The sequence below is a fragment of the Chelonoidis abingdonii genome, chromosome 15 (assembly GCF_003597395.2).
Source record: "Chelonoidis abingdonii isolate Lonesome George chromosome 15, CheloAbing_2.0, whole genome shotgun sequence".
Taxonomy (NCBI): Eukaryota; Metazoa; Chordata; order Testudines; family Testudinidae; genus Chelonoidis; species Chelonoidis abingdonii.
In genome coordinates, this window is record NC_133783.1 from 47,084,269 (window position 1) to 47,100,043 (window position 15,775).

Here is a 15,775-nt window from a genome sequence, read left to right on the forward strand (position 1 = left end):
ATAGGTTAGGGGTTTGTTACAGGAGTGGGTGGGTGAGATTCTGTGGCCTGCATTGTGCAGCAGGTCAGACTAGATGACCATAATGGTCCCTTCTGACCTTAAGTCTATGAATCTATGAATAAATCATTTTACTTGTATGCTAAGTTGTATCCTTTTCTGGTAAATAGTACAATAAAAAACAACATCAGCAGTTCTTTTAAGTTATCCAAACTGATTTATTAACAAATTTAAATGTGACATATTTACAGGAAATAGAACTGGTTCTAAAATAATTTAACAATTTTTATAGATTATAAAAGTACTGATAAATAGGAGACCCTGACAATTACCAACCACAAATATATTTTCCTATGCTACTGAACTACAACAGTAGTTCTAATTTTAACAAGTCCCATAATGCAGCTGCTTTACCTCCACCTCATACATAAAATTGCCAATACCAAAATATACTAAAATGAACATGCAGTGCTGAAGCTGTACCAGAGCAAGTGATTTTAAAATGTGAGAACTATAGTAAAAATATTTCAATTCAGTGTCTCCCACACAGTGTGTACTTGTGAAAAATAAACTTTCAAAGAACCGTTGTCTTATTTTGATACAAGTTAAAAACTACACTACCTGTTTAGACTGCCACAATAATTTCCAACCTTGCACTAGCTTTCCTGGGGTGTTGAAAAGTAAAATGAAAAGTGTAATTTACAAATACTATTGCTTAAAAACAGTGGTTAGCTTATGGATTAAAAAGTTGAAGATGGTGATGTAATGGTTTTGAAACTAGAGAATATTTAATTATCGCATTACACCAATTACTCTATCCTTGGATCAACAAGTTACTGTGGAAAAACCCTCTATTTCTCAGGTCAGAAGTCAGTTTGGAAGCTGGAGAGAAGATGGACTTTTCTGATATTCAATTGTAAGTTCCAGAAGACGGACAGCATTGCAACACTGGGAAATGTGAATCACAATAAGCAGCAGCATATGAAATTTGTGGGGTTGGTGGTTTTTGGGTTTTTTTTGGTTACAGCAAACATTTTTAAAACCTAACTATGAAACCAGTACATGCTCAAGCTAATCAAATATTTGAAATGTAAAAGTTCTTAGATCTTTTGTTTGCATCACTGAAGCCCATAACAATGCACACATAACAAATATTCAGTTTTATAAAAATCACATATTGCACAGCTAGTAGATGCAATACCAGCATGCTGGTATCCCTAGCATAAGATTTTCTATTTTAAATAGTTGTTTTGAACTACGTTACTCAAAATAATTTCACCCCAAGGTTCAAAACCATGTAAATAATGTCCATGTACACATCCAGTCTCAAAATGTTTACCAAGATGAGAAAAAACACAGGCACTTTAATAGATTATTAGTGCACCAAAATTACAGGCCACAATTGCATGACTATAAACAGTTCAGTACCAGTTTTGACATCAAACTAAATAAATGAGGTCTTTCACTGATCCAAATATAGAAACAAGAACTGTTCACAAAGCACTGATAAGAAAAAGAATCTTTCAAAAAAGTAATCCTAAACAATATGTTTAGTCATTTAATACAAAGTAATTGCAGCAAAGCTTAATGTAATGCAATATAAAACTGGTTTACTTCAAAAGGTGTAAGATGTAGTAGTCTGATTTCCCTCCCCCATCCAAAACACCATTGCAGGTGGTCCATTAAAATCAAAAGTGCAAAAAAATTACAATTCACCTTTAGGAGAGCATCAAAAATAGGCTTAATGTTCAAAATAGCATAATTGTTCTAATGTGAATTTTACAGCACCATATGCTTAGAATTCTTAGTCTGGTAATATTTCAACTGACAATGTTGATCTGATAGGAACAAAAGACTTTTTGTGCATATCCCAGTATCTGAAAAAGTCATAACATTTTCAAAAGAGGAGAGAGATAATTCTCACATATGCATAAAGTCTTAATCTGGTTTATAATGAAACTAAATAATCACATTTGTAGGCATTACATTTTTTATAGTATAGCATTAAAATATTGAATGTAATTTTAGGTTTGCCAAATTGAGGATACAGAGTTGCTGGTACCTTATTTACTGGCAGCAGTACATATCTCAATCATGTAGTTTGGCCCCTTCCTATTATAAAAGTGATTTATTATCAGGCTGTGAGAAAAAGCAGAAGGGCCATTTCTGACCGTAATTTGAAGGCAGTATATAATTATTTAAATATATATAATTATATATGCATGTACCTGTGTATACACATACCTCTGTATATACACACATACGTAAAATCAGTGTTCCATTTTCTTTGTTCTTTCTTCCTAAAATCTTCTTTGGCTACAAGTCTGACCAAGGAAATTAGAGGACCAGACAGATGGATCATTCTCCAAACACTTCCATTATTACACGTCACTGACTGGAAGGCTTGCATCATCCAGATCCACTGGGCCAGGATCCTGTTCCTGAGTGCCATTTTTACTTTGAGGTTCCAATAGGCCCTGTACAGTCACTTTGGAAGCTGGTTCTCTTGGAGGGACAGCCTGGACCTTGAAGTTCCCTGGCTTGGCCTTGGTAAAAGATTCGTGAAATCCTCGCTTCTCCAAGGCAAGGCGTTTGGCGTTAAGGTTTGAGACCAGAGCGTTGTTGTGAGAGGCTGTGGAATGTGAGGTGGCTGCGGTGTTGGCAAAATAGAAAGCATAGCTGGATTCTGAAGAAGAGCTGGAATGCTCCTGTAAAAGGATAAGTGTTTGTCAGATAGAGTCAGTCATTAATGGCATGTTAGTAACTCAGTTCCAGACTTTACTCTGTAAACCAAGAAAACGGAAAAAACAAAGCCAAGCATCAGCCATGGCAGCAGGAAGTGGGCGCTTTCCCAAGGCAGTGCATTTTTAAATGTGAGCTTATAGCTGTATGTGATAGCAAACATCCATTTCAGCTGAAGAAACTAAGTTACGTGCCTGAAGTCAAGCTTGGCAGCTCTTTACATTTTGATACAAGAGTCTAGCAAGCCCAAACTGATTTTTTTACTAAATAGGTTTAATGGCAATTAAATTGTGTTTGTTTTCAATACATGTTAAAGCTCACATCTTCAATGTCATAGATGGAAAAACTAATTGCAAGGGAAAAGTATATTCAAATGATATTTGGTATACAAATATAGAGATATATATTCACATCCCAAAAATCTGAAGCACTGTGGAACTCTCACTGCTCCCTCCCCTTAGGATATTCTGCTGAATCAAGCTAAAGCAGGTTACACTTCTGTTCACTGACAACTGTTGATTTCCTATTTTTTTTCCATTTTATTCTACTGAGCCACAGAGCAAAATACGATGAATGAACTACTGTAAGAAGTTAAAGAATCCTTTTCTGGCATCTTAATTGTTGAAATCTTAGAAAATATTCTTAAAGTAATGCTTTTGAATCTAGATAGTCTTTTTTTAAACTGCAAGAGCAAATATTAAAATAATGTATTTTTCAAAACAACGCAAGCTACTAATTGTACAGAAGTCATTTTCAGGTAAGTATTTATTACGGATTCCTGCCATTCCTCTGAATGACAATTTTGGAAGGGTCAAATTCAAGAAATAAATCTATCACTATTTAAATACCTTCTTGCCAGAAAGGGGGCAAACTATCTTTATCTATTAAATTATGATTCAGATAGGCTAGCACATATTTATGCCTCTTTTAACTTTAACATATTTACTTTGATATATCACCATAAGAGGTCTGTCAAAGAAAGAGATAGAGGTGCTCTGTGTGAAGAATCTGAAAACATTTTCATATCAATTGTCAGTTTAATTTAGCATGGTATTGGATAGATTTAGAGATATAATTATGTTTGCAGTGTTGGTTTGGCCAAATCAACATTACCCACCAATATATTAAAATAGGTAATATTTATATTTTCAGAGCTATTACGGATTTGTAGATACAGTCTTAATAGGATATGTGTTAAGAACTTAATTTGTTGGCCTTTCACATTATTTTTAGGAGCAATTCCAGGAAAAGTATTTTAAGTTATTTTGTCATGTTTCTATGGTCAATAGCCCACTTGCCACACCACTTATTTCTAATAGCAAAAAATGTTTATAAAAGCAGCAATTGTGCTATATGGTTCAGTGATTTATCTGGAATTCCTATCTATTTTCATCATTAACTTCAGTTACACAAATGGGAGAACTGAATTATGCCAACTTTTCTAATAAACTATTTTTGTTCACATTTTACCCGCCCCCGCCACCCCCCCGGATGATAAATTCCTAGTTTAAGACATTATGCTGCTTTACTTTTTAAAGCATTTTTTAAAATAAATGCACAAGTTACAAGTAACAACCTCTTCTACATTTTGGCTAATAATTTCATGCATACGAGTTTTAAAAGCCATGCAAAATCAGGCTGCAGTATTATCCTTCCAGTGATTGCAGTTATAAGATGCTTGTGTATGTGCACGCATCTGTATTAGTTGGGGATACCTTTTAATTTGTATTTTTGCTGTTACAAGGTGTCAAAGTTGTAAGGTAAAAAATGGAAATATGAACTCTCATGCAAATTAATCAGAAGTTTTAATACTTTTCTCTTTAAACTGCATTTTCTGTATTTTAGGGTAGTACAATTTGTACTTTGAATGTGAGAAATGACTTAGCATCGCTTTTGCTATTACTAATTTAAAAAATCAAATTTATTTTAGAAATCAATACGTAATATATCTGCCAACCTAATGAGTGGTGTGAAGTAGTTTGAGTTAGTTTTCAATAATGGTAACTGAAAAAAGCAGTGGGATTAAGAGTTAATTTTGCATAGTGTACGTTAGCATTTTAAATCCTAGCCCTCTGTTAAGAAGGCAAGTTTACATGAGAGCCCACATACGTGCTGCATTCACCAGTTCTTGATGTATACCTCTGTATACAAGGATTCGACAGCCTTCTGGCCTGCCGCATCTGGAACACAGTGCAAAGCTAAGATTAGAGTAACCTATACTTCAGAAAGGGAATAGAGGGAGGAAAAAGAGAGAAAGTGTTGCCAATAGTTATAGCTAGGTTGCTTAGTCAGCCCCACCACAAAGCATACACACACTAACAAAATATCTGTCTCCCTCTTTTCCTCTCCCCCAGAAAACATTTTTTTAAAAGGCATCTATTTTGTGATAGCAACTTTTACTTAAAACATGAAGCAGCTATAAAATTACTAGCTGCAAATACTAGTGTTTAGATCAATTGATAGCAATCACACTAGCACATCATCGTGCATTTAATAGCCAGATTTCAAAACTTGGATTTCCAATGTATTATGGGGGTAGATATACTCAGTTTATTACAAGCTATCACATAAAAAAAAAAAAAAGTGAAAACCATACTCAACATCTGAACTATGAAGTATTCCATGATAAATTTGGACATACTTGATGACACTGTGACACTATTACAATCTGTAGCATGAAATACAATAATTTCTAAAAAATTTCTGAGCATTTCTAATGTAGGTCCTAATGAAAAGATATAGACAGTATGAATGCTGCCATCCACATTCATAACAACTGTTATGATTTAGGTCACAGTTGTACACACACAGTTCAGTAATGCTAGATGGTGTTCACACTGGGTCTCCAACAGCAAAACTTCTAATTCACACAAGTTATTTGCAATCCCCCTCTGGCCCAAAACACATTAAATTTGGAACCATAGCTGCTAACGTGACATATGGCCAATAGTCAATCCCAAGGATGTGCAAATTGAATACTCAAGATTATTTTTAATCAATCTTTTATACAGGTTGCTTGCAAAATTTAGTAATTACCAAAATATCTCGCAAGAATTAGCAGAGTTTCACTGTAGTTCTTCAGCTAGTAAAAGCTTAGTGATAAGAGCTCATACTGAACTCGGAAAAGTCTTCATACTCAGCACTTGCATTGTCCTTACATTTAAGACAATGCAATGCATAGAAAGCTACACACAGATAACACTAAATGAGCACTCATTAAAAAATGCAAAATGTTTTATGCAAATTTAATATGCATGAAGGTTCATGCAAAGGAGATGTTATTACAGGACTGGGGAAAGGGAGATGAAGGAGGAACAAAATAGAATTTCTTATACTAGATTGACACCTCCTAGAGACAGTATATTATCTACATCTCAAACACATACAGAAGCTGCTGATCTTCCCGGTCCCCGTTGTGCCACTATGGCCCCAGAGATTGCTTTTATCCAGCTGTGCATGTCCTCCGGGCTGTTTGCCTAAATCAAAAGAAAAATTTTAAACTAATATTAGATGGCTATTTAAGCTGGGTGAAGATGCTGTTTGTTTATATGGGTAGTCTGGGAATACAATGACCAGCCTAACTTTTCCCATTGGCAAGCAGGGGTAGGATTTTTCTAAGTATCTATGACCGGGGTTTTCAGTGGGATTTATACTCCTAAATCACTCAGGCACTTGTGAAAATCCACCCAAGATTATTACACCATATTTGTAATACTCCTCCAGGTTAATACTGTGATAACATTTCAGTCAGAATTGGATTTACTTGTTGGTTTATTTTTTTAAAAGGTGACCACTGTAATTCTCACAGGATTTTCAGTGATGTAAATACAGGGGACTTGTCCAATGCCACAACCTCATATTTCTCCTTAGTTACTGCTGTTGTTTCCTATAAAACAGTAACTAAAGTGGTCGGGTGAGGGATCTGGTGAAATACTGCACAAAGAAACTGATATGATTTATTGCTGGTGAAATGCTATATATGAACACACACACACACACACACACAGTGAGTGAAAAGGTTGTGTTTTTTTTAAGTTAGGGATCAGCAAAATGTGCAGATAATGAAAATAATTCATCTACCTTCTCAACACACTACATAGAACACATGCTAACACATGTGTATTACACACATTTCACATGATACATAAAATAACTTGCGTTCTTACTTAAATTAACATAATATTTAGAAGAATAAATCATCTATCTCCTTACAGCTACCTTATTGGCACGCACATACATGCACTAATTGATTGTTATCTCAATCCACATACTGTAGGATAGGAAACAACTGGAATTGTTAAGAACAAGTACTATATTTTCCAGTTAACCACACTGGGACAAATCAATGCTTCTCAAACTCCAGTCTCCTCTTATATTTATAATTGTTTCTTTGCTTTTGTTTTCTGTCACTTGTTTTTAGTCACCTATGAACCAGTATGGATCAACAAAGTGGTCAATTTCTACTTTCGCTCAGGGCACATATGAATAGTTTAAAAGTAAGGGTCTTTGGGACGAGGGTAACTCAAACTGCCTATTTCCATACTTTCACGTGTATGGGGTTCTTTTAAACATACAGTAACCTTTAACTCTTAATTTCTTGGGTCTTAGCAGTTGAAATTTTTTTTAAAAAAAAAGTCTTGACAATATTATAATTCTCAACACTAACTATCTTAAAGCTGAGGGTTTGGGATATAAAACACAAAATCCTCATTCATCAATATTTTCTATCATGCGAACATTTCAAAATATATCTGAAGTAGCAGAGTTTGGTACACTTTCTTTGCAAGTATGCTGATTACATTAGACTAAAATGCTATATTAATAGCTGCTGTAGTAATCTAACATCAGCCCTCAATGATTCAACAAGGAGTCAAAATATGGCAGTAGTAGTGAGTGAAGTAACATTACTGAAACAAGCACTGCACTAATTGCATTTGAGGTAGCTGATCTATTACCACCAGTAATGCAAAATATGTATTACCATTAAGATGCTTAATTCATAGCAGCCCAATATTCACTGACTCATTTTAAAATGTGATGCCAGAATTAATATTCAGCAATAAACAAAAGCAAACCTTGCTAAAGCATGCAGTGGGCTGACAAGAACATATTAAAACCTTCTAACCAAATCAGTCATAAAACAGTGTCTGGGAACTTGCACATTGCAGCGAGACAAGATACCAAGTTAGGAGTTGTTCTTAGAGCTACACTAATTAATTAAAAACAATGAGGAGTACTTGTGGCACCTTAGAGACTAACCAATTTATTTGTGGGCTAAACCCCACTTCATCAGGTGTATATTTTCCACTCCATGCACAGTACATGAAAAGATGGGAGTTGCCTTCCAAGTGGGGAGGGGGGGGGTCAGTGCAAACAAGACAATTCAATTAAAGCGGAAGTGGGCTATTCTCAACAGTAGAATACTTAGCGAGGAAAAAAAAAAATCACTGTTGCAGTGGTAATGAGGCCAATGTAATCAAGGTGGCTCAAAAACTAATTTCCTCATACTAATTTCCCCCTACCCTTACTCACACCTTGTCAACTGCTTGAAATGAGTTACCCTGATACTGTAAATTTGGTGGGTTTTGTTTGATTTTTAAAACAAGTAAAACAATATATAGTTTTTTAAAATCAGCCTGGTAAGGATGTGAGAGCAGATTGTTTTGTGCACATACTGTTAAGTGTTCAGTAAGAGATGGCAAGAATCACTGAAGTATTTTCTGGGGTTGTGAAAGCACTACATACAGCCAACAAGTCAAAGTACAGTACAGTCAAAGTGAAAGTTTCATTTTTTAGACAGATATTACAAACAAAGGCTACTGGAGCTATACGGTAGTAGTTCACATTCATCAGCTAAGGTTACCAGTTTGAATCTTTGACCATTCATCTCCTAGATCTCTGTAGTTTAAATCCAGAGAGAGTTGTAAAACTAATATTCTATAAATAAAAATGTAATCATTTAATTAACATTACACGTTTTGTAAGTGTACTGACCTGGCACTATAGAATTTAAATAAATTTAGGACTTTCATAAACTTCAACAGTCAGTCATTCTTGCTTGCAAATCTGACATTTCCCATATGGATTTCAGAACAAAATTGCAAAGAAAAAACCTACACTAACATGACAAGACAGTTGGTGCTATTGTAAGGTCTGAAATACTATAATATTTTACATCCAATGTATGTGCAACTGAGAGGAAGACTGCAGACTTTACTTTCTCAAGTAAATCAAGTATTTAAACAGTTTTAACAGTAAAGTATTCATGCTTAATTTTCTTGCAGAATGATCTGGTTTTACCCAGAGTGAAAGATTACCTGTACATAAAAGGTTCGAGAAGTTGTTACAATTTCAAAGAGATTGTCTCTCATCATTATATCACTGCAAAGACAAAACAAATACTTAATAGCAATTTAGATTTTTAAACTGCTGTACTTAAAAACAATGTTATACCTAGAAAATCAGAGTATGCAGAACTCTATATCCGTCACCCTTCAAATTAAACTTTTATCTTTCCTGATGAGTTGATAGTCACTATCAATTATATGACTGATTGTGATGGGATGTATCAACCTTGTATTAGCCCAGCAAGGGTTAATCACTCACTATGGATCCAGGAGGCTTCCTCATCTAACCATGAAGCATACAAGCTGTGAAATGCAGGGAGCTGACTGCTGGATGCAAAACTTGATTGTTATGAGTTAGGAGCAGGGAAATGAAGAAGAAAGGATATGGGAGGTTGAACTGATAACCTCAGAGAGGTTGGAGAACAAACACTGTCTTGGCCATGCTGGAGCAATGAGAATGAGCTTGGCACAGTCCAAATTCAGTTTGGGAATGACTTGTGGGATGATCACAATTGGAAGAAAAGTGCTGATTCCCACTTAAGTGAAAAGCATTGGTCAAGGAGCCCCGACTGAGACCCCCTAAGCAGAAGAGCAGACGCCATTTCTTGTCACTTGTGGTGAGCAGATCAATTGTCAGGATGCCCCAAACTACAAAATTGGACCACAAGATGCTGGTCTTTAGGGACCATTCATGATTGTGGGAGAAATTTCTGCTGAGGTGATCCACTACATGATTCTGGATCCCAGGTAAGTGATCGGCCACGAGAGTCATGTTTTTCCTGATTCAAAACTGCCAGAGCCTGATCCCCTCTTGACACAGCAAGCTTGGAGTTTGCTCTCCCACCGTCCCTCCCCCATCTATTCACATATTACATTGAGGTGGTATTGTTGGTAAGGAAGTGCACTGAAGCAATCTCGAAGGGCCTGACAGGCATTATGGATCGCACAAAGCTCCTGGACAGTGATATGCAGAGAAGCTTCTTGTTCTGACCACAGGCCTTGAACTTTCACAACCCCAAATGTGCTCTGCAAACTTAAGGAATCATTGGTGACAATAGTCCTGGTCAGTGGGAAGCGAGCAAAGGGAACACCTGGCACATATTGCCCTGAGCCATTCAACACTGTAAGGAGTTCAGAATCAGCAGAGGCAGTCTGAACCATCTGTCCAAGGGATGAAGATTTGTAGGATAGGCCAACTTCAGACACATCTGAAGAGGACACAGACACAATCTAGCATACTGGATTACCTGTGTGCATGCAGCCATATGGCGTAGCAATCTCACATATACATGGGCTATGCCTGAGGGTTCAGACTGCAGCTCTAGACATAGGTGGTGAATTTTCTGGAAACAATCAGTTGGCAGAAACTCTCACAAACTCAGTCTATCAGGGCCTGAGTGAACTCAACTCTTTTTGAGATGGAACCAATGTTGACTTCCCAGTGTTTAGAATGAGACCTCGACAATTGAGTAGGGGTAGTGTGAAGTGGACATGACTGAGGACTTCCACTCTCGACCGGCCCCTCAGTAACCAATCATCCAGATACAAGAAGAAAGGAACTCCTCTCTTCCTGAGGTACCACTATTATACACCTGTGTTCAGAAAAACCCAGAGTGCTGAAGATAGGCCGAAAGGCAGCATGGTGTATTGGTGGTGACTCAGAAGGATTGCTACAAGGAAATAAGCACCCTGAAGGTCCAGGGTAGCAAACCAGTCATTGTGATTTAAGGTGGAGAGGATAGTTGCTAGGGTGACCATAAGGAATCTCATGTATCTGATGTATTTGTTGAGATTGCAAAGGTCAAGTGTAAGTTTCATCCCTCTCTTGGACTTGAGAACCAGAGCTATCAGGAGTAGAAACCCTGCCTCTGATGATGCAGGGGGGCCTTCTCTACAGCCCCCAGAGAGAGTGTCTTGTGAGAGGGGTCCCTGAAGAGAAATGTGGTAGGGTGAGGAGGCATATGGAAAGTAACTGTATTTCATGATCTAACAGTGCTTAGGCCCTAATTGTCCAAGGTAATCAAGTCCCAAATGTAAAAACCAAGACCCAAGGGGGTGAGGAGCCAGCTGGTTAAACCCAGACTGGGCAAGCCCCTGACCTGTCCCCTTTTACTGGAATACCCTGGGGCTGAGGGACTAACAGTCAGGCTGACTGCCACTCCTCAAGCCCCAGAGGGGCTGACCCAACCCCAGCCACTGCTCCAGTGTCCCCGGGGCTCACTGATAGCCCATTGCTCCGTCACCGCCGCTGCTCCTGCATCAGGGCTGATTGCCGCTGTTCCTGTGGCCTCTGCTCTCCAGCTCCAGGGGGACGGACCCAACCCCAGCTACTGTTTCAGCCCTGGGGCCACTGCTCCGACAGCTCCAGGGCTGACACCTGCTCCAGCCCTGTCGCTGTGGAAGAAGTCCCAGAGGTCCCAGAAAGTCACACAATCTATGACCTCAGTGATAGAATCCTCTAATTAAAAAGCCTTACCTTTCAAACACAGCTATGGCTACAAATAACCAGAGAGAGTCTGAATAGTTTAGTTCTGTCAATGTAATAAAATAAGGATCTCGAGACATCCAGAGTCTGAAGCGTCTTCTATTCTCAGCACTACCTGTTCTTTGTGAAACAACGTAGGGTGGCTCAGCCATGAGTGCTTGAAGCTCTCTAATCCTTCTAGTTGAGGTGACAGCAATCAGAAAGGGTGAGGGTGATCTGGTGTAAAGAGCATACTGAAAGAGGTTCAAAGATGGGCTCCCTAAGATTCAGGAGGACAATATCGAGATCCTATCCCAGAACAGGGTCCTTAATGGAGCTGAGGCCCAGTTTGACATGAGCAATTAACTTCTGGAGCGAGGCCTCATTTCTTGTAGGATAGAATTAGGGAGGTAAACATACCATGAGGCTGAAAACAGAACATTTGTGCTAAATAAGTGAACAGGTGAGTAAGCTAGAAAGACAGAATGTCTAAGTCCACTAAGATAAGAGGGAGAACACCCAGGGAACCATTTACTAACAACAGGTAAGAGAAGTTAGGAATGTAGAAATGATGTAAAGGTCAGCTTGAGCATGATGTACATGGATTGGTTTCTGAAAAGTAACCAAGCCAGTCATGAAGCATATGATGTGATAATGTGTAAATGTATATAAAGGAAGAGGTTTTCTGTGCAACTTTGGATGTATAGTGTGACCTATACCCATGCCCTATGTTGAGTCTGATCAAATCAAGCGTAGCTTTGCTGTATGCCAAATAAAAATAACAAGTGATGAAATCTAGAATCGAATTGAGTGTTTTGGATCCCAGAGAACTGGATGAAGTCTTCTCCCACAACTGGACATAGTGTTCTGGATAAGCAGAGTTGAAAAAGTCTTGGAGGGAATCCCAATATACCCGACTGGCAGGTAAGCATGTAACAGGCTCTTAAGGAACCTGGATACAGTTGAGTCAGAGAAGATAAAACATGACCATGCTGGAGGATAACAAGTCGAGACTGTCGTAAGGTGGATACTGATGGAGCTGAACAACTGGCAACTTTTAAATGCAGCAAGTAGCAAACGATCTTTGGTAACAGAAACTGCAATGGGTCTAGATTGTGTTGGGAACCTCCTCCATTTTGAGGCATAAATCTGTCATAGATGTCTTCCATTCTGTAGAAGAAAATCTCCTGAATCTGCAAGGAGCAGACTCTTTCAGTGGTACTCCGCCTGCCAACATCTATGTAGTCAGGAACAGAGACTGTACCGTCTGCCACGAGTGGTAAGAAGGAACTGAGGCAGGGTTGCATTTATGCCATCACAAGGGAGCACAAGGAGGCACAGGGCACACACATGACCCTGACACACACTGCTATTCAAAAAGACTCCAATTTCATGTGCATGAGGTGCAAGCACATCTACAGCAGAATTTTCATCAACACATACCCAAAGTAGAAATTTCAGTTTCACCCTCATTTCAAAATATAGTGATGTTAGTGGTTTAACTGTTTCCTTGATTTTGTCATTTATTGCTCATTCTGACCTTAACTCACTGCTGGGGATCATGCAATGCAAGCTTCAGTATCAAGATCTCATGCTATACATAATAAATTGCACTATTTAGATACAGAGTACTTGACCACAAAGCTCTCTGTTGTCCCTAAATACACCAACTATCAAAACATGTATCTAAATTAACTAATTGGAATTAAGCCACCAGTCTTGACTACATTCTACATTCTAGCCCAAGGGTCCTCAAACTGGGGGTCGGGACCCCTCAGGGGGTTGCAGGCTGTCAACCTCCACTCCAAACCTTGCTTTGCCTCCAGCATTTATAACGGTGTTAAATATATTAAAAAGTGTTTTTAATTTTTAAGGGGCGGGGTTGCACTCAGAGGCTTGCTATGTAAATGGAGTCACCAGTAAAAAAGTTTGCAAGCTACTGTTCTAGCCCCAACATAACTGTTTACTGTGACACTTCAGATATTTTGTATCAATGGTTAATTTTTCTCACCTTTGTTTACATTCTTGAACTTTATGGACCTCTTTAAGAGGTATGATCCGGAGAGGTTCCTTTTCCTGCAAAAAAGGAAAAGGTTTCAGTGGATTAATTTCTTTCAAGATTCAAATAATCAGGATTTTGTTACTCAGGATTGATTAGCAATAACAGAGAGATACAGGGAGACTTCCAAGGCAGCTATTCATTATTGTTTGCTCCAGCTAAGACTTTGTTCACTCTCTTAAACATTGAGCGCCTCCGCAAATTCTAGGTCATGAAAGCATTATGAATCTTTTTTTTTTTCCAATTATTTGGAACTTTGTGTAGCTACCTATTATACTCAACTGGATACGGTCCAAGAGGATCTCCATGATTTAAGCCACCTCTTTCTTTCCAAAGCATAGCACAGTAATCATAGAATCACAGTCGCAGGACTGGAAGGGACCTTGAGAGGTAATCTAGTCCAATCCCCTGCAGTCATGGCAGGACTAAATACAATCTAGACCATCCCTGAAAGGTGTTTGTTTAGCATGCTATTAAAAATCTCCAATGATGGAGATTCCACAACATCCCCAAGCAATTTATTCCAGTGCTTAACTACTTTGACAGTTAGGAAGTTTCTCCTAATGTACAACCTAACCTACCCTTGCTGCAATTTAAGCCCATTGTTTCTTGTCCTATCCTCACAGGTTAAGGAGAACAATTTCTCTCTCTCCTCATAATAACATTTTGTGCACCTGAAAACTTATGTCCCCCATCAGTCTTCTCTTCTCCAGACTAAACAAACCCAATTTTCCCTCGGAGGTCATGTTTTCTAGACCTCTTTCCTAGACTTTTTGTTTCCCTTCTCTGGACTCACTCCAATCTGTCCACGTCTTTCCGGAAATGTGGCAGCCAGAACTGGACACAATATTCCAGTTGAGGCCTAATCAATGTGGAGTAGAACAGAAAAGAATTACTGCTAATATCTTGCTTACAACACTCCTGCAAATACATCCCAGAATGATGTTCGTGTTTTTTGCAACAGCGTTACACTGTTGACTCATACTTAGGTTGTGATCCACTATGAACCCACATCCTTTTCTGCAGTACTCTTTCCTAGGCTGCCATTTCTCATTTTGTATGTGTGCAACAGATTGTTGCTTCTTAAGTAGAGTACTTTGCATTTGTCCTTATTTCATCCTATTTACTTCAGTCCATTTCTCTAATATATGTAGGTCTATTTCCTGAATATTTAAATAAACCTCAGTACTGGCCTTTCAACTTCCAGTTTCATGTGCCACCATGTGGCTGTTGGAGGGAATAGGAAAGTTTCTCTGCTTACCTGAAATTTTATTTTTAAATACCAAGGTTACTTATAGGTATTTCTGAAAACTTGCAGCTTCAAGGAAGAACAAGATCTGTGTCTCATTGGCAGCAGGCGAACGCCTTACCTCCTGAAGTTATCTTCAGTAAGAAATTGCACAGCCAGGATGATTCAAATCTACTTTCCCTAAATTATAGGCTGTTAACTGTACTTTGAGGAAAAGCACAATAATTTCTCCTACAGAGAATTGTAAATTCCATTTAATAACAAAACACCCAAATCCTGGGATGCTAATTTTCATTCCTTCTCTGTTCAGGATGATCCATTTGTCTACAGAGAGGGCTGGATCTTTTAACCTCAAAAGAAAGGAAATTTTCGAGTAGCACAGGCAAGTTCTCTTATTCTTTGTGCTAAGGCCCACAGATCCATTACAATAGAAATTTCATAGAAATGTGCCTCCACAGTGGTGGGAAGCAGGATCTTTCATTAAATATTGGCATCTGAAACAAATAAAATATCCCCTCCATCTTCCCCTGGGCACTAAGGCATGAAGCAGATTTCTACCTTTTTACAATCAACCTGTGGAACTCATTGCCAGAGGATGTTGTTAAGGCCAAGACTACAACAGAGTTCAAAAAAGAACTAGATAAGTTCACGGAGACTATTGGCCAAGATGGGCAGGAATAGTGTCCCTAGCCTCTCTTTGCCAGAAGCTGGGAACGAGTGACAGGGGATGGGTCACTTGCTGATTCTCTCTGGGGCACGTGGCACTGGCCACTATCGGAAGACAAGATACTGGCCTAAACGGACCTTAGGTCTGACCCAGTATAGCTGTTCTTATGTTCTTAACAAAATAAAGAAAATGGCATTGGCTATGACTCGATGACCAATATGTGCAAAATTTGGTGAACTTGCATATTAAT

At 38.4% G+C, this 15,775-nt stretch overlaps 1 protein-coding gene across 3 annotated transcripts in view; it reads right to left on the bottom strand.

Moving 5' to 3' along the window:
* Positions 1-191: 191 nt before the first annotated feature.
* PLEKHA1 (pleckstrin homology domain containing A1) overlaps positions 192-15,775 on the bottom strand; it is a 95,058-nt gene continuing 79,474 nt past the window's right edge. The window contains exons 9-13 of one of the 3 annotated variants that reach the window (XM_032776691.2): positions 13,562-13,626; positions 9,057-9,120; positions 6,126-6,215; positions 4,879-4,919; positions 192-2,705 (exon numbers count right to left, since the gene is read on the bottom strand). In XM_032776691.2, the coding sequence (XP_032632582.1) occupies positions 2,483-2,705; positions 4,879-4,919; positions 6,126-6,215; positions 9,057-9,120; positions 13,562-13,626 (483 nt within the window). In that variant the 3' untranslated portion in view covers positions 192-2,482. Of the gene's footprint in view, positions 2,706-4,848; positions 4,920-6,125; positions 6,216-9,056; positions 9,121-13,561; positions 13,627-15,775 lie in introns of all 3 variants that reach the window. The other 2 variants (XM_032776690.2, XM_032776689.2) reach the window with 2 other exon arrangements.